Source organism: Hydra viridissima, unplaced genomic scaffold (genome assembly GCF_058129835.1).
Source record: "Hydra viridissima isolate aposymbiotic clone 2 unplaced genomic scaffold, HvirCarnegie_v1 scaffold_1, whole genome shotgun sequence".
In the NCBI taxonomy this organism is placed as follows: domain Eukaryota; kingdom Metazoa; phylum Cnidaria; class Hydrozoa; order Anthoathecata; family Hydridae; genus Hydra; species Hydra viridissima.
Genome location: NW_028324300.1, coordinates 2,904,627 through 2,932,298, shown reverse-complemented (window position 1 = coordinate 2,932,298; position 27,672 = coordinate 2,904,627). Strand labels below are relative to the sequence as shown.

At 31.8% G+C, this 27,672-nt stretch overlaps 1 protein-coding gene across 1 annotated transcript in view; it reads left to right on the top strand.

The window, feature by feature from the left end:
• The window catches only part of LOC149892904 (uncharacterized), a 41,274-nt gene extending 15,312 nt beyond the window's left edge, over positions 1-25,962 (top strand). The window contains exons 5-14 of the mRNA XM_090092290.1: positions 878-1,084; positions 1,277-1,369; positions 1,460-1,569; positions 2,378-2,555; positions 2,722-2,830; positions 5,991-6,196; positions 6,335-6,460; positions 10,910-11,009; positions 25,379-25,418; positions 25,559-25,962. Of these exons, the coding sequence (XP_089948416.1) occupies positions 878-1,084; positions 1,277-1,369; positions 1,460-1,569; positions 2,378-2,555; positions 2,722-2,830; positions 5,991-6,196; positions 6,335-6,460; positions 10,910-11,009; positions 25,379-25,418; positions 25,559-25,843 (1,454 nt within the window). The 3' untranslated portion in view covers positions 25,844-25,962. The remainder of the gene's footprint in view (positions 1-877; positions 1,085-1,276; positions 1,370-1,459; positions 1,570-2,377; positions 2,556-2,721; positions 2,831-5,990; positions 6,197-6,334; positions 6,461-10,909; positions 11,010-25,378; positions 25,419-25,558) is intronic.
• The last annotated feature ends 1,710 nt before the right edge of the window (positions 25,963-27,672 follow it).

Sequence of the window (27,672 nt, the reverse complement as noted above, 5' to 3'; positions counted from 1 at the left end):
TACCGATGCAAATGCTCGAGGAACTCTTCGAAAATTAGATCCTCAAAGTTGATGAGTTAAAATGGAGTTGTGGCCAATATTTGAAAGAGATCATCTTTAAAAAGTAAGTAACAAGAATGGTTCTATATAATAAAAATAATAAACATTGATCATTGGAGATTAACTAATTGTGCTTTTTTTTAATTAAAAGAAAAACCTCGTGAATAATCATTCTTTTTTACTACACCTGTTAATTTTTGAGGAAATTATACATCGTATGCATTTTATCGGAAAATAAAAACTGATTGAAGATCTTATTTTTGTTTTTGTTACATGATTCAACTTTTCTAATATTCATTATATTATCGATATTTTCATTCAACTATGCAATTTTCCGAATCCTAGCAATTTTAAAAAGACAAACTCACTAAATCAATGAATATAGTACCTAAAGAAAAATATTCAAATGATAATCAACGGAAACTTGTTACAAATATGATTAAACAAGAAAATTCTTAAAGAAAAATACGAGAAGTTAAAATATTGCTACTTCAATAACAGTAGAAGCCATTTAAAAGGAATACAAACATTATGACACAATTGAAATTCACACTGGACTAGAACGAAAGCGAAGAAAAATCCAAAAATAATAGAGAAAAAATTAAGAATCACAAAAATGTTATTAATAATCTCGCAAAAAAAGGAAAAATAGTTTCCATAATTTTTGGCATACTAAAAGTTCTAACGTTACCATTTAAAGTTTATTATTGACTCAAAGATGTTTCTGTTCATACTTTCTCTTTCTGACTTATTTTAAAATGCTTTACCAATTATGTCTAACATTTAAAGTCTCTATTATCACTGATCATTCAAAAAAGGAAAATGTTTTTGCTTTTAGTATCAACAATACCTAGATTTATTTACGTTGAAAATGAAGAAAAGCAAAAGTTGAATCTGCATTGGAAGCCTCCGGAATCCTCATCCAGTGCTATTTTAGGTTATTTATTGTGTTATCAGCAATTATCTATGGATAGAGTTTTAGTGTCGGGGAATATCATTTGTAAGGAGACTGGAAATATTACAGCATATAATATTACTGAACTAGGTCGGTAGGTTTTAATTTGTACCAACTGTGCTACTGTAACATTATTACTAACGACTTTGTGACTTTCTTAGATTTCTTTTTTAAATCAAGTTTCATCAAAAGATACTCTCAACATACTCTTTGTTTTTATTTTATGACTTTATTGTCTTGCATGCCATTCAACGTAATTGTTTGCATATTTTTTCGCTATAGGCAAATATAGCAATTATAGCATTCAACTTTCGGCTAAATACTCAAATGGGAAAAGTGCACCAGCTATTTTTTCTGCATTAACTCAGCAAGACGGTATTCTTAAAATTTTTTCTATACTCAATTTTTATTACTAAAAACATTAGCTGATTGTTTTTTATCGACGTTAAGCTTCTTTTCTTTTAGTTCCTACCAATATTCAAAATGTTGACTCATTAAGCGTTTCAACAGAGACTTCAATATTTGTAAAATGGAATGCTCCTGAAAATGTTTACGGAATCTTAAGAGGTTACACAGTAAGTTTAATATAAGTTAAGTTTTATTGATGTATTCTGAAAATGACGAAGTTGTTGTTGACGACGTTTATGTATGTACTCTGTAAATTACAAATTAAAACAAAAATTGATTTAAACAATGCAAAAGTATACTTGAAGTTGAAAAACTGAATACAAAATTTAATGAGATTGCTTCTCTGTAGAATGAAGTTTAAGTATTTTTAAATTATTTATCACAAGTTTTCATTTTAGCTATTTCCGAAGAATGCATTTCAAAAATCCTTCTCAAAATCATATACTTAAAGCTAAAAATGGCATTTAAAACAAGAATCATGTTACTTTGTTTTTTTTTATTTGAGGTACATTAAATTCATTGAGACAGAATGCTCTAAGCCCGATTGCAGTCCTTGAACAATATTTTTTGCCTTTATGGTTTGTTTTAGAAGAACTGCGAAGCACTTTACAAAATTAATTTTGGGCAAAGTAAAGTACAACCCAAAATTAATTTTGGGCAGAGTTGTAGTTAACCCTTCATATTCATGCTTAAGTGCTAAAATGTGCAAAGCCTACTTCTTTCTGAAGTCAAATTTCCATTTCTGTTATAATGAAAACTTTTAAAAGTTAAACTGTAAGCATTGTTTAAAATGAATAAATACAATATCATTTCAATCAAACTTTAGGATGTTTGAAATTTGAAGGGAAATTTTCTTAATAGTTTTTACCGTTAACAAATTTCCTTTTATAGGTTTGTTGGTCATTTTCTTTTCTTTTGGTAACTATTTGATAAACATACCGTTTTAAAAGGGTTTTATATTTTCTTAACCTTTAGGTATATTACAAGAAAGGGTTAAACTACACCTGGGTTTTGACTCAATGTTACAAGACAAAGAATGAGACCTGTTTAATTGACAATCTGTCTCCGTACACAAACTACACAATAAGAGTTTTGGTTGAGAATGATGTAGAATACAACAGCACTATACTTACAATAGCAACAAAGTCATCAGGTATGTAATTGATTTTCTGCATCTATAAAAACTTTCTTTTATGATTTAAAAGCTTATTCATTAGTTAAAATATGATCGGAAAGCTCAGTGAACCATCACTTATCGTATTAGTAATCTGAATGATTGAAAATTTTTTTATTTCTCTGATTTTTTCTTTTCGCTTTAGTCCCCCCAAATTTCACCGATGCTCTACCAGCTGTGGAAGTAAACGACATAACCGAAAGCACATTTACAATAAAACTTATTCGCTTTTCTGAAATTAATGGCCCCATCAGGTAAATAAGTTTCGTTTTTTGATTTCATGTCAGACGTAGCTTAGAATGAGTCAAATAAATTAAAGTAATTTATGCTTTAAGTTTACCCATTCACTAAGTCAGCCTACTTCAATTCCATCGCGAAGAGCACTGGGATTAAAGTAGGCCGATTGGTGAATGGGCAAACTTAATGTACATACAATATTGCTTAGTTGTTAGTTACATTTATTTTAAACTAATATTATTTGAAGTTATATGAAACAGCTTTTTTATGAAGATTTTTGTGTGCTACTTTTTGATAATCATTTAATATAATTCAATTTGTAAAAAGAAGAGTTCCTTTCTTAAAGAGAGGAGATCTTGTTTTGTTGCTGTGCTTGCAGCAAAAAAGTTTCAACTTACATGTTACAAAAACTCGTTCAGTATGAATGATATTGTAAAGAACTGTTTGCTACTAAAAACTTGTCTTCAATGATGATCTCTAAATGGTCAAAGTTGCAAGGATGGAATTGCACTTTCTGGAAAATAGTGGCAAAAGCCATAATCTAATATTCGTTTAAAAGTTAGTGAATGTAAATTCTAAAACTGCTCAAAGGTGCAACAGTTAAACGAAGTTTTCATGAATGCATATTAAATCATGACTCTTGAGGATGAAACAATCAAATCACGTGATGAGTTCTACTAAAATATTATGAGGAGCATCCATTCCACCGTCGGAAAGAGCGAACTCTGGGTCAAGTTGTTGTGGAACATTAGATTAGAACATGGATGATGTCAACAAAATAAAAATTAAAAGGAAAGGTCATGAATCAGATTTTGTTGCTTTAAATAGATTTCAAAAGGGAAATGAAGAGATGGACAAAGCCTTGACCGGTTGTTTGACAAAGCTTTACAGTACGTGATACCAAAATGCGCTAGAGCAGATCATGAAAACGAACTACAGAGTTGCATAAATATAAAATGGCTCAAAGACTATGACAAAATATATTTGGACCGACAACGGAATAATTATAACGAAATCTGACCTGTCATTGACTGGAGAGAAGTTCACAATTTTATTGAGACATAAAGGAGATGCGTGTTGAGAAACTTAGATTGCGTGTTGAGAAACTTAGATTGTTGGGAATGGGAAACAATGGAACGGTTATTGATAAAAATTAATAAATCTCTTAAGCCTTTCTAATTCATGGTTTTTCGAAACAAAAAGTTGTTTGACTACTTGATTTTAAACAAAATGTTGCACCAGTGATCAATGAAGTCGGCTTTTAGCGCCATTAATTATAAATAGGTCATGAGTGGAACGTCAGTTTACGTAGATGACTATGTTTTCAACCAAAGTATGACGAACTTCAATTGTCAAGACACATTTTTAAAAAAATGGATTAGAGAGTAATAAAAGTAAACAGATGTAGGACAATAGAATATGTGTATTGGAACTCAGTGTGCGCAAAGTGATTTGATCTGAAAGGAGCCAATCTGAACCAATCCCGCGAGATTTAACCAAAATAGTAGTGTTTTCAGCTAGTGGACAGTTATGTAGGTCATTTACGAGTCTGTTGTAACTTACGTATGATTTGTTGGCTTTCAAAGAGAAGAATCGTATATTTCACGAATGATTGATATTTTCAAGTACAATTAATTTCACTTGAAAAATGTGTGCATGGTAATAAAGATTAAGTGCGGGATGATTTGTTTAGCGTTGGTGCACTGTTAAAATTGGCGAAATACTGTTGAGGATGCATGGCTGTGAAAAGAAAGGGTTTAATGTTTGTATTAACATCACAGAATAAGATGCTGTTATACGAGGAATGAGTATAGCTCTGACGTGAAAACTAAAGAAAGTTTACTTTTTTTTACTGATTCCGTGACAGTATTCCACTGTGCTTTTAACGCTTTTACTAAAAAGTCAATGTTAAAGGAAAAGGTAAAATGATGAATCAAGAATAGGAAGCGCATTTCAACAACTAACTAAAAAATACAATGTTAATGCAGAAAGTGATTGTCTCCTAACCTTGCTGCAGCTGATTAGACTATATACATTGAATTGAACTTCCTGTAACTGAGCCATCTTAGTCTAATAATGATGGTTTACACTCCAGTTCCAAGTTTAATGTAAGTCAACCGAGAAGATTGAGTTCTAATCTTCTCCAGAAACTATAAAACACAGCCAGACAAATATGTAACAAATTATTCTGTTTTTCTATTATGCTAGTTAATGAATCATTTTGTGGTATAAATCTTTTTTAATGATTGTAGGTTAGTAGGTAATAATTGTTTTCATTTATAACTATAGTCCACAACAACCACACATTTACCTTGATTACATAAGGAAATATTTCCAGAAACCGCATCATCCTAAGAAGGAAGACCTTCCAGCATACCATCTGGAAGGTCTTCCTTCTTAGGATGGTGCGGTTTCCGGAAATAACTAATGGTACGTCACATTATACGACACATCACTCGAGTTAATTGGTTTTGGCGCAGGAGCACTTTCTTAAAAATGACTCCTGGAACTTCTCGGTAAAGCTTGATGCCTCCAATGAAATAGAACTCAATGCAGGCTTTGTGGATACTGGTTCCGTGGAAACTGGTTCCGTGGAAACTGGTTCCGTGGAAACTGGTTCCGTGGAAACTGTTTCACAAATTGTTCATCTTGCTGGATACAGAAGTTTCTAAACCAAAGAAAATCAATATGGTATCCTGATGATGATGTGCATAAAAAAACATGCTGCATCCTAATGATGATTTTTATGTTGACCATTTATTTTTTATCAACATAAATTATTGCAGCTTACTTTGAGTTGACATTGCAGAGTTCAGATCCAAGCATAGAGAGTTAAAATACCGAGTGAAAACCCGTTATTTAACCAAGTTTTAGTGCATGGAAGATTTTTCTGTTCATTTAAATCATCGATATTGTTTGTATTGCAACCACAAACTTAGCAGCATATATAACCAATGTCAATGTGAGAGAATTTAGAGTAAGAAAAACAAAGTGATACCACGGTTTCAGCACCCATAAACAAAAATGATTTAAGTGATTTGACTTAAAAACTCTCAACACATTTCTTGGTTAGGTATTGTTATTTTAAATAGATGAGTTTTCTTCAGTGTTTTGATTTTTAACAAATTTTTTTTGAAAAGAACTGAAGCAAATTTACCTTTCTAAAAATTTGTTTAGAGATTACCATGTTATTGTTAAAAAACTTGACAGTCCTAATCTTCCTGCAATTAGCCCGGCATCATATTCCAGTATAGATATTCAAAGAAAACTGGATGGCATCTACCTTGCAGGAATTATTTCAGATAAATCACAAACAACATTTTTAGTTGGCTCTAGCTTAACTTCTAAACGTAAAAAAAGAGAAAGTCAAATAACAACTATTGGTGAGATACTTTGCTGTTGAAAGAAATCTTTATTGCAATTTTCATTTTCAAATAGTGTTTGTTTTGTTTGTTTCAAAAAACTGTGAGCCTATTTTTCTATACATTATATTTGTAATCAAAATTGAAGCTTCAAATTAGATGTTAGAAATCCATCACTTTCTTCTGAAACATACTACACTGTATTTCTACGTGGCTATGTCTCAGACAGCGTGTATCAAACAACTGGATATTATACTCCTGTTAAAACAGCCAAGAGTCCCTCAAGTAAGTAGATTTACGTTTGGAGGTGTTATGTGAAACTACATAATGCCAATATACTAAAATTGTCATTCTATTATCTTTGCAAAAGTTAAGAAAAATTTACAAAATAAAATGGCATAAAACACTTCCTCTTTACTTTTACAAGATTTTCTTGATGGTAAATTGAGAAAGGTTAATTAAAAAATTCAAATTTGACTAGTCCATTATTGACCAATCCATTTTATAAACCATCAATAAAAGTAAGAACTGGGAATTCATTTTTTTAAAAATGATTTTGCGATATAAGTCTGTCAACATAGGGGTGTCATTCTTCAAAACGGCAAGTTGACTTTTACTTTGGTTCTTTGTTATCTATAAAATTACGTTTATTTTTTTGCTTGTAATTCAACGGAAAGTTTTGCGAAGTGGATGCAATATAATTTCACGAAGAAAACAGTTCATTATTTTAATGCTGTGCATAGAATAATGCTGTGCATAGATTTCAATTTGAAAAGTAGTTCCTATTTGAAAAGTAGTCTTTCCAAGTAAAGACCTACCTTTTTGTTTAAAACGAAAACTAAAATAGGAAACACTGTTCCATATTAGGAAGCCTTGGAATTTAGTGAATAGGACTCTTGAGTCTAAAATAAGTAAGAGTTGACTGGATCGAATGTTTACTTTAGTTTTGGTATTAGAATGATTTTTGGAATATCATGAAAAGGTTGCTTGCAGTGGTATTTCAAATTGCAGAAAACAAATACATACCTAGTTTATTTAACAAGTACAAAGGCTTAGGCAGGAAACAAGTAGTATTAAAAACTCTTGAAGAGATTTCTCGTTCTCTGCTTCCATCGGCCGCAGTTGACTTCAATGTGTAGAACCAGTGGCTTCAACAGAGTGTCTGTTGATTTTTTATAACTTGTTACAGCAGTTGATGAAATCTAACAACCATGATGCTCAAAGCATATATAATATTGTTGTGCCTTGGATTTCAACAGTTCAAAAAAAAGGCAGCGATTAATTAAGTTGAAAAGAAACAAGCAGATATAAAGTTTGGTCAGTGCAGAGAGAGGAAAAAAAAAACCCTTTAGTTAATTAAACAAATTCTGTGTTAAAGTCAGTAGAAGTGAATAAGTTCCACCCATGGTCATATCTAAACGATAGAAACGGCTACAGATAAGGAAGGAGATGGTGCGCAAGAAGCCAACGTTGCGTTTTCTTTTGACACATTTTGTCAAATGGCTAGAACACTTTGTTAGTTGGTAAAACTCTTTAAAAAAAAAAGGATTTTCTAAATTGTTTGTGTTGCATTCAACAAGGATTTAACTATGGCAATTGCAATTGAAAGCTTTGCCTCCTTTGGATATTGGCCAAGTTTAAGAGCTTTTTTCAATTAAAAGTTTTTGAATTATAATTTGTTTGTCAAAGAGTTTTTCCACCAATCAAGTCTAGCAACAAGTGTAATGGCCACCTATTGTTGAATCAATTGGCCACCTATTGTTGAGACTGAAAGAGCAATTCGTTTAACTGGATTTTTTTTTAAATAAAACATAAAATTGTCTTAACAGATTGTCATTAAGTTGCAACAACTTTTTCTTTTTCTTATGAAGGTACTTTAATTCACGAAAACAAATCTAAAAGTGCTGTAAAAACGTAAAAATTTTAAAATTATGTGCATTCTCTCTTTAAAACATTTAACCGGGGATGTTACCAAAATTTCTTGCTATCATAGAAAGAAAATTAAGCCAAGAATTCACATCCTCTGAAAATTCTGTGGAGTACCCTAAAAACATCCTTAACGCAATAGTGCTTTACAGCTAAAAAATGAAGGAGATATAATTTTCACCTAAAAAGTTACCTTCTGAGACACTTAACGGTGTAATGATAATTAGTAAGACATTCAAGTCATTGTTTTGAGAATTTAGATTATCGACGATGATCTGAATTCTAAGAATGTCTTTGTACCATCTATTATCTATATCCATCAATTCTAAGAATATCACAAGATACCATCGAAACAATTATTCAGGATCATCTTTATTATTGCTAATTATTGACTTACGAAAATTTAGCTGATAGCACTTAAAAAATTCATTGCTTAGTGTCGGAGAATCTCTAATAACAGTCATCCGTTCAAATAAAGCCTAAAAATATGCTCCAAATGATAGTCTTCTTTTTGATCCACTTCCTAAAAGATTTAAAGAAAAACTAAAAGGAGTTCAAATATAGATCAATGACTGTCTCATGCTTGTTGTTAGGGCTATTGAGAAGCAGCATCTAACGCCAGACACCCAAAGCAAAACAACCTTGAATGACAACGCGAAGCCTTACTATGTATATGTCATCTGAGATTGCCTGAACAACGATGCCATTGCAATGATAAACCGTCCACCGCATTCGCTGAGTATGGAATACTTTAATTATGAATGAGTTATAGTTTGAGCTATTACATTCTTTTGTTCTTTTAATTCTTAATATCAACGTTTCTGGACAACCCCAGGTAACTTAAAAAATTGATTGGATTGTTTTGAATCAGTAAATAAAACTTTTTTAAATGCAGAAGCCCGCAAAAAGTGATAAATAAATAACTCTTTAAAGTTCTTCCGACATAACTTTTTGCCTTTTTATTGAAAATAAATGAAGTTTTTTAGAATTGTCCCTCTAATGAGATTCCATATTATAACTAACTCAAAAAAGTGATAACTTGTAACGGAAGAAAGAAATTCCAGTTTTATTATATAATAGAGAATGACCATGAAGTAGAAAAAAAAAGAAAGGTTTTGATATAGATTCTTAGTTTCAATGGGCAACAAGTTGAGCATTTTGATAGATAGCATACTGAGTTGTTACAAGAATTGGGCCCCTCATCAATATGTAAGCGTTTGTAACTAAAAAATCATTCCTCTTAATTTGGTTTCTTGGTTTCATCAGAGAAGATATCAAGGGATCAACGAATGAAGAGCTGATTTATTGTAAATAAAAGCTTTCTCGACCAAAAAGGATACATGAAACGTCTTCAAAGGAATTCTTAAAATGATAAAGCAGATAAAACATTAGACTCTTATCAGCTTTTATTCGACGGTCCCACCATGAGAAAGAGCTGCAAGAAAATATATTAATTTTTAAGATAAACTGATCCAAATTAAGATAAGATTTCAAGAAATTTATATAGCAAAGCATACTATTTGTATCAAGAGAGAAATTTTTTTTTCTTCTTGATATCAAAAAAGTATGCTTTACCATATAAATTTGCTATAAAAAAAAATTTTGTTTGAGAATACTTTTTCTAGCATGAAACTTTTCTTTTTTTCTATCCTTATATAGAAAAATTTTAACTATTTGTAAAAGTATTAAGGAATTTACATCTAAATAGTGATTGAAACTCGACTATTTTATGTTGAAAAGTATCAAAACAGACATACGATGTAAAAAATCATTTTCTGTGCAGTTACTTTAGTTTTTGTATAGAGGAGATTCCTTTACCGAGTGACTCCCTAAACTCTGAGCTACCTTAATTTATTTGATAAGTAAGTCAAATTACTTTGTCATGTATCATAAGATCTTTAAAATAAATTGCTATTTTCCTCCTATTTTAACAATCGGATGTGGCTTCTTGTGCAGTTTATAATTGCAATACGTTGCTAATGGTCAGGGGTAAACTTTTGGTGTTCCCGCTCTGTTTTTTACAATTAAAAAAAAATACTCTGAGTTGATGTCCATAGCTTTTTTAAGAAATTTATTTACCGAATGGTATATAAAGATAGTCTCCTCTCAGTGTTTGATTTTCAGAAAAAGCCATCTTGTATGAGATCATCTTGTTTTGTACTAAAGGCTATACAGTTACTTTCTATCTAGGACTGCAACCTGATCATTATATTTTTGATCATAAGTTAGATTATTTAGCTCTGATTGGTGCACAGCACTTTTTTCGCCTTTACTTTAGAATGCCATTTTATGAGTAAAAAAATGAATCGTTTAAAACGTTATTTAAAAAATTTAATATCTAAATTGACATTTGAAACATATTTAACTATTTTAATTATTTACGTTAAACATTTTGAGATCAAACAGAATTGCTTCTTTCTTGCGCGTGTATAAAAGATATTTGTTAAAATTATCTCCAAAATTTGTTTTTTTAAAACTTCACAAATAAAAACAAAAAAGTATATCAGTTTAGCTTATGTTTTTTAAAAAGATTACTGGATACGCAGAGATATTTGGTTTTTGAATTTAATATTTTATTATAGCAGAAACTTTCAATAAGTTATTAGATGATATCAAGATGGTTTTAAGATGATTTCAAGATAATTCTAAAGTGATTAGAAGATAGTTACATGATGAATATAAAATAATTGTAAGATGGTTATAAGATGATCTTAATATTATTAAAACATGATTATAACGTAAAATAAAACAATGCAAACAGTTAAAAGCAAGTTGATTTTGATTAACAAATATATACTTTTAATTTAGATAATTCTCTCTCCATTATTATTGGAACCGTGGTGGGAGTTGGCATTCTGATTTTGCTTTTTATTGGAGCTGCTGGCTATTGCATTCTTCTTCGCTATAGGTATGAAATTCAAATGTAGTTATTGCTCATTGGAAGCATAATGCAAAAACGTTTTTCCTATAAGAGAATTGAAATATTAATGCACAGTTGAAGAAATCGTCCTTTTTTTTATTACAATAAATCACATGATTAATAAAACATAAGTTTCAAGACATTTATATTCTTGAATCTATAAATCTCACAATATTTTGAATTTTTTCAGGGTTGCCAGGTTTTATTTCGGCAATAAGCCAAAAAAGAATAAAAAATAAACCAGAAATAAACCAGAACAAAAAAAAAAAAAAAAAAGAAGTAAAGAAGAACTATTTTATTCAAAAATCTGTTTGGTTAAGTATTAATCTCTAAAACATTTATGAAAGTTCCGTCAATACGTGGAGGTCGTCTTCATTTTCGCATGCATCTGTTGCGTAAATTTCATTTCCGACCTTTGAAATCATTGATTTGGGAATGTTAAAGTCTTTACAACAAATCTTTCGGCTCATTAAATAAGACTTTATGCGAATAACTGCATCCAAGACTTGGTTTGACATTCTGTTTCTCTGTTTGCTTTTCACATAGGTGACCTGTGAAAAGACTCTCTCAACAAAACAGTTAGAAACAGGAATACATAGACAAGCAAGGCAGTAGTCAGAAATGTTGCGAAAAGCGTGATGTCCAAAAATGTCGACATAGTCTCTTAAAGTTATCCAGAATTCAGCAGTATTTTTAGGAACTTCTTTTTCTTTAAAAATATCAGACTCAGCCCGTTCAACGAGACTTACTTTTCTGTATTGGTTTTCAATTTCTTGACTTTTTGTACCCATTAGGTGAGGAAAAGGTAACTTTGAAAATGGAACTTTTTTAACTTGGGAAAGAACTTTCATTGGAGACAGATTTGACAAGCCGTGAAAAATTGATCTGTTCTCTGGAAGTCTTTTTTCAAGCTCGGTTATAGCCCTCTGAAGAAAATCATGACAGTGAATTTTTACATTTTTGACTGATTCTTCAGCATTCAGTTTTGCATTTGGAGGTTGCCCTTGAATGTAAATTTCGCACTCTGAGGAAAATTTGGCTCCAAAATCAACACACTGAAGAGGAAGTACAAAGCCCTTAGTATCAAAAACACGCTGCTTTAAGCTTTTGAAGTGCATATTTAGCTCATTCATTAGATTTTCTGGATCAACATTTGACCCTTGAAAGAGAGAGTTTAGACGCTCAAACTCTTGAATGACTAGAGTGAGAAAAACAACATAGAGGTAAAGGGTGTTGTCTTGGAACATTTAGCTTATTGAAGAGATTTTGTAACGGACCTCAGAGTTTGCATTCATTTCAGCACAAATAAAGAATGCTTTTAGTTCCTGCTAATTCACAAGCAAGTTATAAAAACTCTTTCCTCGAACCAACCAACGAGTTGCAGAAAACTTCTGAAAAGGGGACGGGGTTCCCACGCGGTCATTGTTTCGATTCATGAGTTCAAATAGCTTTTCATACTCGTTTCGACGAAGAACGCTCTTGTTAAAAAACCGGGTAACCTCGCTCAGAAGAAAACCGATTGGAGATGGAATTGCATTAAAAGCATTTTGCGCCACAAGATTTAGAGAGTGACAAATGCACCTCATCATAATACAATTAGGCGATTTAGTTAGTACACGAGACCAGACTGAGTTATCTATGCCAATAACATTTGAAGCACCATCTGAACTGTATCCGATGCAGTTTTCAAGATTTAATCCAATAGAGTGGAGTTTGTAATTCAAAACATTAAAGAGATCTTCGCCAGTTGTTGAGATCACTTGAATGAGGCCAAGAAAGTCATCAACAATTTGTTTCTCTTTTTCTGAAAAATATCTCACGCATATTGTAAGGTGCTTGATTGAACTCACATCCGTTGATTCATCAATGAGGATGGAAAACGGCTTTGATTTGATTTCTTTAGAAATTTCTTCTTCTAGAGTTGATGAGATAACGTTCTGGATTACTTTAGTGCACTTAGTGCGGTGGAGTTTTAGATGTTCCAGGGGACTGCCTACACCAAACTTAGAAATAATTTCACAAAAATGGTCAGCAGTTGAAATTGCTGAGTGACAGCATATACACATAGCAAGCTGAATGTCTGCTTTTTTGTTTACATCTGAAATTTTTACTTGACTTGGAAAATTAATCTTCTTTTGAAACGGATTCAAGGTTTTTTCTCTTTTAATGTGTGAAGCTGCTTTTTGATGTTGCTCTAAGCTACCTTTGTGTGGACGTAGATTAGTGCGGCAGAGGCGACAAAAAGCTTGTTCAGATGCATCAGAGCTTTTTTTTACCCAGGTAAATTCTTTTTCCCATTCACTTCGATAACTACGAGAGTTTTCATATGATTTTTTGTTTGGCATTGTCTGTTTAAAGATGTTAATCTAAAACAAAAAATCAAGCTACAGATTATTAAACTTAATAACCAATAGGTATGATCCAGGGTCGGACTGGCTTGAAAAAACGGCCCGGGAAATTTTGGTCACGGCGGCCCACTTCGTTGTATGCTGCATATATTTCATATATATATAGGGGCGCCGAGAGCCTTCACGCCGCCCATGACTGCGACTATGATTAACGCCCTTATTTTTCTAAATTTACCTATATTATATTTGTAAAGGACTTTTTATTTTAAGTTGCATTATTGTTTATTATTATTTAAAGTATAAAAAAAAAATTTAAACTTCCCAGCCTAAATATTGATAAAAAGAAATATTTCTAAAACACTGCTGTAAGTTGTAGTCTAGAAATAGTAGACACAATCGCTATTCAATATTGACTAGTATAGCAACTTTTTCATCGTTTGACTAGTCGATGCCAAGACATCAATTATTGCATCGTTATTAATTCTCGGAAGAAGGTCTTTTTCACAAGACATCAACATGAATGACTGTAAACTTGACTGGCTCATCAAAGTTCTTAATTTGTTCAAAATATACTTCAATTTCGAAAATGACCTTTCACAAGCAACTTGTGATGAGGATAATGTCAGCACAAATTTGTAAGCCAGAAACAAATTTGAATACGCAAGACTATGCAAGTTAAACTTCTGGAGGACAAAGTAACAACAAACAATACATTTTTTGCAAGATTTGCATTTATTTCTGTGGCTGTCACTGTTTTCCACTTCTGGGATTGTAAAGACAGTTTCAGATTCTTCGGATTTATATTGTTGCATGTTGTCCGAGACAGAGTCAGATACTTCCGTGTCAAATATCAAATTATATTCATCTTCAAGAGTTATTTCGAAACTTTCCCATTTCCTTGCAAAGTCCGATAATTCCGTTTGAAGCTGATCCTTTGTTACACTAGCATCAAACTTTCTGAGCAACCCACTCAGATGCTGTAATGCAGCACTAGGCATTTTTTTCAAAATTTCTGCAAAATTTCTTGGATCTAAACAAAATAAATCAGCATATAGACTACTATGCTCTGAGAATCTCTGTTTTAAACTACTGATTACTTGATCCATTACCATGTTGTGAACATTGATACGAAATTTATCTTTTGCACTTTCAAATAGTTGATTTGCTCTAATTCTTTTCTCTTTCAAACCAGTCTGAACTTCAATGTCGAGATTCCTTTTTCCCAGTTCACTGTTCGCAAGTTCTGAAAAATGTGTAGCTGCTTGAAAAATGGAATCAAAATTTCTATCTACTTTTCTTAACTCATTAATACTGTTTTGAACCATATTATAGGCTCGTAGTACATCCATTCCAGTTGTTTGCAAATATTCAGATAATGGCGTTGTGTGCTCAAATACTTTTAAAAACAATTGTGCCGTCAAAATAAATTCAAAACTTGTCAATGAATCTAAAAGAGCTTTCGCTCTGTAACGGACGTCATTATTGAATTTGATTGATGTAGAAATATCATGAAATGTTTGTAACATGTCAATGTACAAAAAATCAATAACTTGTGTTTCTTGATCGGAGGTTTTGATGAAGAAATTTCCAAATGCCTTAGTAAGAGCTCTGTCTTTCCCCCACCAACGAGTTTCACCGATTACAGATATATATTTCAATTTGCTAAATTCACGCCAAACATTGAAGCGTAAACATGACTCCCGTAAAAACACTGCACATGTGTTCAAAACACTAAATAAGGTAGCAACTTCAACAGCTTTTTTAGTAACATCACCCATTACCAAATTTAAAACATGGGCATAACACCAAACATGAATCTGACCTGGGGAAACTGTATTTAACCAGGTATTGAATCCATTGTATTGACCTTGCATATTAGAAGCTCCATCGGTTGCATTGCCAATACATTTACTTACATCAATGCCTACCTTTTCAAAAACGCCACAAACCAAATCACACATTCCTTTTCCAGTTGTTGATGTGCAATTGACTATCGATATTACACGTTCATGTACAGATTCGGTTACATATCGGATCACAATAGAACACTGATCCTGTACATTAATATCTTGTGTAATATCAATTTGAGCACTAAACATACCGGCTTCTCTAATCTCTTCCACAATCATGCTCGTTAAAGATGTTGTTATTGCATCAATGACTTTATTAACAGTCGTTTTTGACAGAAAAGTGACCAAGTCGCCACGACCTGTTCTGTTGCTAACTAAATCATGCCGGGATTTGCTTTTTTGAACCACCTCTTTGATATGTGCTTCCAACAACGGATCAAATTTGCCAATTAGCAAAAGAATCTCTAAAAAATTCCCATGATCTACACTGTCATCAAGCAATGTGTACCCAGACTCTATTGCACCTCTGTAGAGTCCACGCTTACCAATAACTTTTAAAGTTTCTATGATTCTTTCTAAAATTAAACGATTCTTTTTAACCTCTTCACCATGTTGGCGCGTATAAATACTTATAATATCTTTGGCATTAATTTTTAAAACATACGACTCTGTGCAGGCTGCATGGAGTGCACTTCTTTCATGTTCTGATATTCTTTGATAAATATGCTTGGAATTTGCAATGTTATATCCACTAATGAACGTTGATTGATCTGAAGGTTTGCTAAATGCCAGACAAAAAGAACAAAATAACTTTTGTGTGTTTTCTTCAAAGGTCAGCCAGTGACGAGGTTTATTGTTTCTGAAATAAACGCTCTGGTAATTAATTTTACCGTTTAGATCAAAATTGTTTTGTTTCGGATGAAATTTAAAAAATGATTTCAAAATGTCTGCTTGTGGTTTCGAAAAATAATAATAATTGTTTTGAGTTTCTTCACTTGGCTCGCATTGATTACTGTTCAATTTATATTGAGTGTCAGAGTTAGGATAAGAGGTTGCATTGCCTTCAAAACTATCTGCCGTTTGAAATTTAGAACCATGTACATCTGCCTCATTAGGTGATAATAATACCGCATCAGCGGGATTGCAAATTGAATGGAGATCAGTTATTATTTCTGTTGTTGCTACATCAGCCATATTGATATTAACTATTGAGTTAGTACTAAAAGATGTTGCAAACATGTTCGTTAACTTTTTACATTTCTGGCCATCGTTCTCTAAACGTGCTTTCTTTCTTATTCTTTCTTTCTCAGCACCTCCTTTTCGTTTATTCATTTTCTATGGGGTAGAGTATGTACAAACGAATATATACAAATGTTTAGTATTCGAATTTCGAATACTAAACATTTGTATAACTATTAGACAAATAAATTTGGTTTGAAACCGTAAATTCAAAAGAAACTAAAGCTGTAGATGACTTTACTTTTTCTTTCTTATTTTCTTTTTCATTTTTTTTTATGCAAATTTTCTTGTAAGTTTGTTTTAATTGTTTATAGCACATATATTTTTTGGAAATGGTTTTAACTTAAAAATAAGTTATGAATAATTAATGACTTAAAACGCACTTGTTGAAGTTTTTACGTGCCTAACTTTTTTAAAACTTGCAGTGGAAGCACGCTGGCTAACGCTTGTACTAACACCGCCTAAAGATAAAGCGCGCATGCTGAAACTCACTATTAATATAATACTACTTTCGATCAGCTCAAGATGGCCGCCAAAATTTATATAATTAGCCGGCAAATGGCCTTTAATTAGATGTAATTAGAGGCCAGAAAAAAAGTTATTATATTTTTAGTTAAATTTTAATTTATATTTTATTTGGAAAATAAAATGTAGCCTAACTAAAAATATAATATAATTTTTAATGCCAACCGGCCCACCGGGAATCTCCCGGTATCCCAGCGGCCCAGTCCAAGCCTGGTATGATTAATTTTTAAATTAGATATTTTAAGAAGAAAGCATGATTAATTATAAAACAAAAAAGCTTGATTAAATTGATTTATCAAAAAAAACAACCCAGAATTAAACCAGATTTAATACAATAATCCAAAAAGAAAAAAAAAAAACAAACACTTTTAAATAAAACCAGATTTAAACCAGATTTTCTAAAATAAACCAGAAAAAAATTTCAAGCAAAACCTAAAATAAACAAACCAGATTTGAGAAATCTGGCTTGAAAAAAAACCAGATGCCAACCCTGAATTTTTTCTGTCTTACCCATCCTATCCAAGTTTTTTTTATCGGCGGTAATGTGTAGGTAATCAAATATAAACCTTATTTAGAGGAGTTAACAATTAAATAAAAATAGCATTTATTTATCTATAATATTTTCGTTATCTTTAAAAAACTAATATTGAAGTTATTGAAAATAATAGGGGTTGAACAACTATACAAACGTTTAAAAAAATCTTTACAGGCTATAAAAAAAGATAGTGGGTGAATTACAAACAGCGAGCTAATATCCTTCATGTCGAGTGTTATAGATCCTTCTTAAAATGGATTGTTGGCATAATACAAATAAAAATTAAATGCGTTACTTTCGCGCTTTTTTTATGGATTCCATTGATTTATTAAAAGCCAATAGTACTTTAGTTGGCATTTAAATAACATGTATACCCTTTGTTGAATCCTCCAGGAACTTAGTTGTGTAGAATATTTTAAGACGGCCCGAATTTACGGCTTCTTGTTGTAAAGTAAAAATATGTATAATGGAAGCTTACAGTTTATAACCTTGATGTTAATAAATATCGCGTAGATTTGATATCTATTACCTTTAGCTTAGTAGATCACTTTCAAGATTCTATATTGGAGCCCACGTAGAGAGAGATAGATATTTACATTGAACTTGCTTGTTGAGTTTTAAACCTGTATTATAAGTGATTACAAAGATTTAATCGGATTAAAGTGTGTCACATGTTTAAAATTTAACAGCTTTTTTTTTGCATATCACTGAGAATAAACCTGTTTGCATATTTCTGTATAATGTCTCTAGCAAATAAACGTCGATTTCGCACGACTAATATCAATTCTATTAAAAAACTGTTTGAAAAAGCTTTTTCTTGTATTAACACTTATGATTCTGTTGAAGATGCTGTTGAAAGTCTGTCTAGTTTTCAAGATACACTTGTTGAAAAATTTAAAAAAGTTGAACAGTTTAATGACGAAATTATGAACCAAATTGAGGACGATGCTGAGTTAGAGATTGAGGAAGATACTTCTACTGAGTTCAGTGTCTACTTTCGTAAGAGCATTTTATTAATAACAAAGTTTATTGAAAAAGTAAATAGTTCTAAATCTGATGCAAATACAAGTATTTCTAGTCAGTCGAAATCATACTCAGTCAAATTACCAAAAATAACCCTAAAACCATTTAATGGTCAGCCTGAAAATTGGTTGTCATTTTATGAGAGCTTTGAATGTGCAATTGCCAATAACAATGATTTATCTGGCATCCAAAAGCTGACATATCTTCGCAGTTTAGTTGAAGGACAGGCATCTTCTACTATTAAAGGTCTTGCTTTAACCAATAGCAATTTTGATGTTGCCATGAACCTACTTAAAGAGCGGTACAATAATAAACAACTACTCATATCAGCTCACATGACCTCTTTGCTTACATTAGATAAAGTTACTGATATTAGAGACGTATCAAAACTTCGAAAAACCTATGACAATCTAGAAATTCAAATACGTAGTTTAGAGAATTTGGACATAACTTCTTCTATGTATGGTCCCTTGCTTGTACCAATTCTCATGCAAAAATTACCTGAAGAGTTAAATCTCGTTATCTCAAGACAATTTCAAGGCTGTGACTCTTGGGATATAAAAACAATTCTTGAAATTTTTAAATCTGAACTTCAAGCTCATGAAAAGTCAATTTTGAATGCTTCTGCTTATGATCAAAGACCCTTATCTATTGAGACATTGCATTCAAGCTCCACATATAACAATAGAAGAAACAATAGTACTTCTTACAATAAACATAATAAAAATGAAAGTTTTAAGTGTGCCTTCTGTGACAAGGATCATTTATCCCAACAATGCATGTCTGTAACACAATTAGATGCAAGAAGAAAAATTTTAAAAGACAAAAAACGTTGCTTCATTTGTTTACGCATAGGACATATTTCTTCCAAATGTTTATCTCGCATAAAGTGTTATGAATGTTCAGAGAGACATCATTCAGCCATGTGTGATAAGAAAAATCAGCTCAGACTACCAGACAACCAACTAACATCTGTTGCTGGAGTATCAAAAGGAAAGTCAGTATTGTTACAGACTGCTTTAGTTACAATAACATCTGGTACCACTGAATTACGTAATTGCAGAATTTTGTTTGATAGTTGCTCCCAATTGAGTTATGTTTCACCCTCTATTCGAGAAAGACTTCATTTAGAAACTATTAATCAAAAGAAAATATCTATTAAAACATTTGGAAATCAGTGTATCACTGAAAATCTAGATAAGGTCCAATTCTGTATTCTTGATATGAATGGTGCTCGCATTCCCATTTCATGTTTTGTGAAGGAGATATGTGCTCCTATTAATGGTCAAAACATTAAGTCTGCTATTGAGAATTATAGCCATTTAAAGGGTTTGAAGCTGGCAGACAGTCATTTTACTGAAGGGAATGTACGTATTGACATCCTTATCGGTGCTGATTTCTACTGGTCCATTGTAGATAATGAGATAATTAGAGGTGTTGAAGGTCCTGTTGCTTTGAAATCCAAAGTTGGTTTTTTATTGAGTGGAAATATTTTTGACATTTCAGATAGTTGTGGTGTGCTTCACTCTCATATTTTGAAAATTGCTTCTGAATTCTGTAATGATAAAACTGTTTTTCATAGTTCTATGTCATCTTTTTGGGACTCTGAAACTGTAGGAACAACAACATCTGATATTAACGACTTAGTATATGAGAACTTTAAAAACGAAATTCAATTTAATAAATATTCTAATCGCTATGAAGTTGGGTTACCATTTAAACTCAACCATGATTTAATTAGTGATAATTACACTTATTGTATCAAACGCCTGGTACCTGTACTTAAAAAACTCAGCAAAGACAACAAACTTCTTAGAAGCTACAATGCGATTATAAAAGAACAGTTAACTCAAGGTGTCATTGAAAAAGTAGACAATCATGAAATTAGTTATGGAGATGTACATTACCTACCACATCGCCCTGTAATAAGAGATGACAAGACAACCACTAAAGTTCGCATGGTCTTTGATGCTAGTGCAACTATTGATGGACCATCCTTAAATGACTGTTTAAATGCAGGTCCAAGCTTAACAACCTCTTTGTTTGGTGTACTTTTGCGATTTCGATGTAACAAGTATGCATTTATCTCAGACATTGAAAAAGCATTTTTGCAAATATCTTTAAAAGAAAAAGATAGAGATTTTGTTCGATTTTTATGGGTTGACTATCTAGATTCTGTAAATGGACAAGACCTTTTATCATCTCCAATTGTTACATATCGTTTATGCAGAGTTCTGTTTGGCGTAACATCGTCACCATTCCTACTCAGTGCAACATTAGTGACTCACCTTCAAAAATACACTGAAATTGATCAAGAATTTGTTGAAAAGATGTTGCTTTCTTTACATGTCGATGATTTAAACTCTGGAAGCAATGATCTAAACCAATGCTTAGAGTTCTTCAATAAAGCTAGAAATTGTTTGCAAGAAGCAAACTTCAATCTTCGAAAGTTTGAATCAAACTCAGTTGAACTTGAACAAATGATTCAGTCAAATAGTTATGAACGAAATAATACAACTAAAGTACTTGGTCAAGCATGGGATAAAGATTCAGACGAATTGACATATTCATTTAATGACATTCTTGAGAGCGTTAAAAAAGTTCCTTCAAAAAGAGATGTTATGAAATTTATTGCCAGTATTTTTGATCCAATGGGACTTATTAATCCTGTTGTTGTTAGATGTAAGTGCTTCTTTCAGAGATTGTGTGTTGAAAAGTTTTCTTGGGATGACTTGTTGTTTGGACATGCTTTAGATGAGTGGAACGACATCATACTAGATTTTCGTTCATTAAATAAATTATCTTTGCCTCGATGGATTCTAACTGACTCTTACTTATCCAACACTAATATTAAACTTGAGTTTCATGCCTTTGCTGATGCAAGCCAAAAAGCATTTGGTTGTTGTATCTATCTTAGATGTATTGTTAATGAATCACACTGTTTTGTCTTGCTCATTGCCTCTAAATCTAGAGTGGCCCCTGTAAATAAATCAACTATTCCAAGACTGGAGTTAAGAGCAATGTGTTTATTATCCTCTCTGATGTCTGCTGTGAGAAAGGAACTTAAAAGCTTGAACATTAATGACATTTTCTGTTGGACTGATTCTACTATCTGCCTTCATTGGTTGAATAATATGAATCAAACTTATGAGACATTTGTACAAAATCGATTGATAAAAATTCGTGATTTATTTCCTATACAATTTTGGCATTATGTGGAGACTACACGAAATCCTGCTGACATTATATCCCGTGGATGCTCCTTCAAATATATTATTGATCATGACATTTGGTTTAAAGGCCCTGATTATCTTAATGATGTTTCAGTTCCATGGCCCTCTTACAATTTAATTGAACATAAAGATAATGAAAGTAAATTGTGTTTATTAGCTGCCACCAACCCCATTAACATTAATCTTGAGTTTATTGGTATTGAACGTTTTAGTAGTTATGAACAGTTGAACAAAGTAACAGGCTGGATTCTGCGATTTGTAAACAATTTAAAGAGTCATGTTCAGAAGACACATGTCACAATGACACCGACATTATCTGCTGACGAAATTGAATGTGCGAAGATACTGTGGGTGCGATATGAACAACGTGATGTCATGAAAAGCAAAAATTACAAACAGTTCAGAAGAGATCTTGGACTTCAAGTCATCGATGGAATTGTTCGATGTCATGGAAGAATGCAGAATGCTCCAATTCCAAAAGAAGCTAAATTTCCAATTTTTGTTCCTCGTAGTAGTCAGCTGTCTAAGTTATTGATTGTTTATTTCCATAAGTTGGTGAAACACAATGGTTTAAAAGAGACTCTTTCAGAGCTGAGGACTAAGTTTTGGATTCCTCAGTGTAGACAACTGGTTCGCAACATAATTTTAAAGTGTTTCCTGTGTCAGTATTTTGAGGGAAAGCCTTATATATATCCTCCTTCTCCACCTCTACCTTTGAGTCGTTTATGTGATGACTACCCATTTATGCATACTGCTGTTGATTATGCTGGTCCTGTTTTTGTCAAGAATATTTATGGAGACTGTAGCACTATGTTTAATGGGTGGATATTTTTATTTACCTGTGCTACTACCCGTTCTATATGCTTGGATTTGGTTTCCGATCTTTCATCTACATCATGTATTCGTGGACTAAGACGTTTCTTTGCTAGAAGAGGTGTACCAAGCGAAATTCTATCTGATAATGGTACACAATTTATTGCAGAACAAACACAACTCTTTGCAAGTGACAAATCGATTACCTGGCAATTCAATGTCCCAGCTGCCCCGTGGTGGGGTGGGCTGTTTGAAAGGATGGTAAGGATGGTAAAACGATGTCTAAAGAAAGTCGTTGGTAAAGCTCGTTTAAACTTTGAGCAAATGTTAACATTGTTACAAGAAATAGAAACTGTAATTAATAATCGACCCCTTACCTATGTATATAACGAACCCTGCATAGAAGCCTTAACACCAAATCATCTTGTCTTTGGGCGAAAGCTAAACTTAAATGGTGTAAATAGTGATAGTTATATTGAACATGACTTAAATAAACGACATAATCATTTCCAAACAGTACTTGAACATTTTATAAAACGATGGAAGAGTGAATACCTAACAGAACTGAGGGAATTCCATAAATCTAAACGAAGTATTGGTAGCGTGCAAATAACTGTCGGCGACATTGTTCTGATAGAAGAAGACAAAAAATCACGTTCGCTCTAGAAAACTGCAAAAGTCGAAAAAATCTTGGCATCAAGTGATGGTTGTTCACGTGCGGCAACAGTAAAGTACTTACAAGGAGATGGATCTTTTAGGCATGTAAATAGACCCATAAATAAACTTGTTCCTGTTGAATATGCGAATCAAAGAGAAGGCATTAATGAACTTAAAGTAACATTCGTAAAGGAAAATGATATTCCTCTTGTAATCAAACATTAAAGGCGGGGGAGTGTTGTATCCTCCAGGAACTTAGTTGTGTAGAATATTTTAAGACGGCCCGAATTTACGGCTTCTTGTTGTAAAGTAAAAATATGTATAATGGAAGCTTACAGTTTATAACCTTGATGTTAATAAATATCGCGTAGATTTGATATCTATTACCTTTAGCTTAGTAGATCACTTTCAAGATTCTATACCCTTGACGCAAAAGTTTAATATAGCAACATACGTAAAGTATCATCAAGTTTTCTTAATCTATGGAATGTTATCTTGTAATAACATCGATATGTGAAATTCCATGGACATGTTGCCAAATCTTATAAGTCTTTTAAAATACACCCGAAACATTACAACTTGCTTTTAACTTTATATTTGATGCATGTAGATGTATATGCTTTTAATTAGTAATTGAAACATTTTGAGTGAACAAATTAAAACATCACAACTTGCAGACTATTACTAATATGCATGTCTAATAGACATTGTCTATATCCTTTTATGAAATGTTGATAAAGTTGATGTAAATACTTATGCAAATTAATTGTACCTATTATTTAGCTCATTACTGTATTTAGTCAAAATAATTTTTGAGTAGACTTGACCAATTTTAAAATTTAGGTACAATTAATTTACAGACTTTAAAAACGCTTTAGTTTTTCACTATTGTTTTTAATTTTTTATTTAATAATCTTGATTATACTTGCATACCAAATGCACGTTGTAAAGTAGAATAAAATACATTTATTATATATGTGGTCAATATTATTGCTTAATGGCTGCACCTGCTTAATGATTTAATCACAACATTTTGTGCTTGCATGCATAGATTCATATTTGAATGTGAATCCATGCATGCGATTTATATATGTTACAAAGAAAAACCATTTTCAAACCCAAGGTGTTTTCATTTGGACCAATTGCACAGCTGTTGAGACTAATGGAACCATAATTCGACTTCAATTATTAACAATTGAAACCAAAGGGTTGCTCTAAAGACTCATAGGGTAAACATGAAACCAATGATGTCCAAGTCAACCCATCAATTAAAAACCATCGGGACAACTTTGGGAACCCATGGCTTGAGCATGGGGCCTTAGAGGTTTCGGTTGGTTGGCCGTTCAATTCTCACCGAATGTTTCCGATAGGATATAGAAGCAATCTAAAAGTTTTCTATTTCTTATTGAAACTCAAACTATCGTAACAAATCCTAAAACGTAAATTTAGTACTGAAACTTAAAATTTAATTCATGTTCAATGATTTTTTATGAGCATCCTCCTGCTTATTCAACCTAGATTTTAGTATTCAAAACCAATTTTTTAAATCAGATTTGTATTCAGTTTTCTATAAAAGCAATCATCATTTGGAGAAGTGTTTAGCTTATATATATGTGTTCTTCGATGTACAAATAGGAGAATATTATAATTCAAGTAACATATTTTGTATCTTTTATACCGCAACTTTTAATTGATATATAAAAAAAAAAGAAAAATACTTAAAGAATTTGCTAGTCAATTATCCTCAAGAGACAGGTTATTTTGTAGAATTAATTTAGCAAACTTAAATTGCAAAAAGATGCCCTTTCTAAAAGCCTCAGCTGCATAGTTAAACTTCAACTTAAAAAGGTAGCAATCCAATGGGATATTATATCAGCATTCCATATATACATCCAAATCATACCAAAAATGAGAAAACTTGAAGAAAGTCATTAAGTTTCGCTAAAATAAGATAAAGTATAGCAGAGGTTTCATTCCCTTGTTTTTTACTGAGTTTGATATACTAAATTTTTCAATGTTTCTAAACGGAATATGCGTAGTATGAATTTTTATACTTTTTGTTTTTAGTGTAAATGTGCAATAACTTAGTTAATTTATATCTTTCCAAATTTTCTTCTTTAAATACACTTTCCAGGAAAAAGATGAAAGTTTTTAAAGAACAAATCGTCAGAGAAGTATGTTTTATTTGTAGTATATTTTAATTGTTTCGATTATAATTGTTTTCTTTTTTGTGGTAGTGGGTTTTTTCAAACTCTCTTGTCTATTTTTGTTATCTATTTATATCAATTTATGTCATTATATGACTTTATAAAAGGAGAAGAAGAGCGAGCAAGAAATGAAGCAAGTTCCCTATACATATCAGCCAGATACATTTGTAAACTCTTACAACTCGTACCAAGGCTTAATTGATGGAATATCAGAAGGAATTTATGAACGTGTAATTGATGTACATCCATATGAGGTTGCTCAAAATATAAACTCATCTCATGAACATAGCAATCAAATCCCAAGAACATTTTCATTAACCAATCCACATCACAACGAAAAAACTAATGACGGCAGCGATGTAGTCAATGAAGATTATTTGGTTATGTTATAAATCAATCGTGTAGATAATTAGTTACTACTTTAAAAACAATTTTTTGTAAATTTTTTTCTTTCCTTTTTTGTAAATAAAAGCAATTATTTTTACATAGAATAAAATTAAAGCTAGACACTGATTTGATGTAAAACATTAAGCATCCTGATGTAAAACATTAAGCATCCTAGAAGTAGCTAAAATTTTTGAGAATTAAGGTTAGGATCAGGGGCGTTCTATATCCTATCGGAATGCTTCTATATCCTATTGGAAACATTCCGTGAGAATTGAACGGCCAACCAACCGAAACCTTTAAGGCCCCAACCAGCACTTATTAAGAAAAAAAAACTGTGAAACTCAATATTTGATGTATATTCGAAATAAATTGGAAATATATAAGTGCGACTTTTTGTTTTGTTAGCTACTGAATTCTTTGTTACTTTTGTTTCGCTTTTAATTGTTATACTTAAATATATTGAAAAATTTGAAACGCTTTTTTATGGAATTTGAAATAAAAACACAATTTTTACTGGCCATTTTTTGTCAAAAAATAAAACAAAGAATGCAATAAACGTGAATTTTGTGGCATGTTTATGAATTTAAACAATTTGTTAATGCAGTAGTTTTAACATTAATAGATCACAAAAACAAAAGTAATAGACCACAAAAACAAAGGTAATAGACCACAAAAACAAAAGTAATAGACCACAAAAACAAAAATAACCAAACACAACTTAATATTGATCATTAGATTTTGACCAAAAAAAAAAAGAAGATAAAAGCAATTCTCATAAGTCTTTTCCATTCCTGGACAGTGATTACTCAAAAATGGTGTTATTTTCTTTGAAATAAGTAGGATCCTTAAGTTGACAAAAGTTTTCAAAGTTATCAAAATCAGAAAAAAAGGTCTATTTCTGACAATCCTGCTGTATAAAAATCAGTTTCAAACTGTGATCAAACGACTATAACTTTATGGGGTTTTTCTCCATATCCTTGTAATTTTCCAAGAGATCAAAAGGAACACAAACTCCCAATCTTCATCTCTTTAGTTAAGCTGTAAATTGGAGAAAATATGAAATAAGACAGGCTCTTTATGAGTAGCTAGGGGCTTCTCTCCAATAACGGCTCCGTTATTTAAACCAGCTTTTGGTTTTGTAAATGAATTTCACCCAAATGTGATCAACAATTAGAAAAATATATCGTATGTAAAACTATGCAATCGAAATAACTATTATACCGCTTTAATGACGTCTCACACCCAAGCCTCAAGAAATTTAGCTTGCAAAAGTGAGAATGATCTTTATAAAATTATTTTTGTATAGGAACAAGGCTAGAACTTTCCGTAACATATCTCGGTGCAGTAAAGTTGGTTGCTCGCCGCTATCAAATCATAGAAAATATCTCGGATGGCAGTTACGATTCGTCTAAAAACGAGCAAACCAATTTCGCTTTTCGCTTTTTGCGTTTTAATGATGATCAGAAATAGGAGATTAGAAATAGTTACCTTAAGGTTAGGTATTTTTGAACGAAAAAAGAGAGCTAACACAGCTTATTTGATATTAAATGTTCACTAAAAGAATGAGTTTGACATAAGAAGTTTTAGTGGTTAAGGCTACAAACAATGACAGAAATATGGCTGAAGTCTTTCAAATGAGTTCAAAAACTCTTTAGACAAAAGAACTCCTAAGCAATTTTTGTTATGGCTCTGCACTCCGTTTGAAGTTATGTGAAGCACATGTTATAGAATCATCATTCCAATGAAATTCCTTTTCGGAAATAGTCTAAAACACTATTCCCTTTTTAACCGCAGCCCTGTTCTTTGGAAAATCCTCTTAGAAGAGACAACTCAA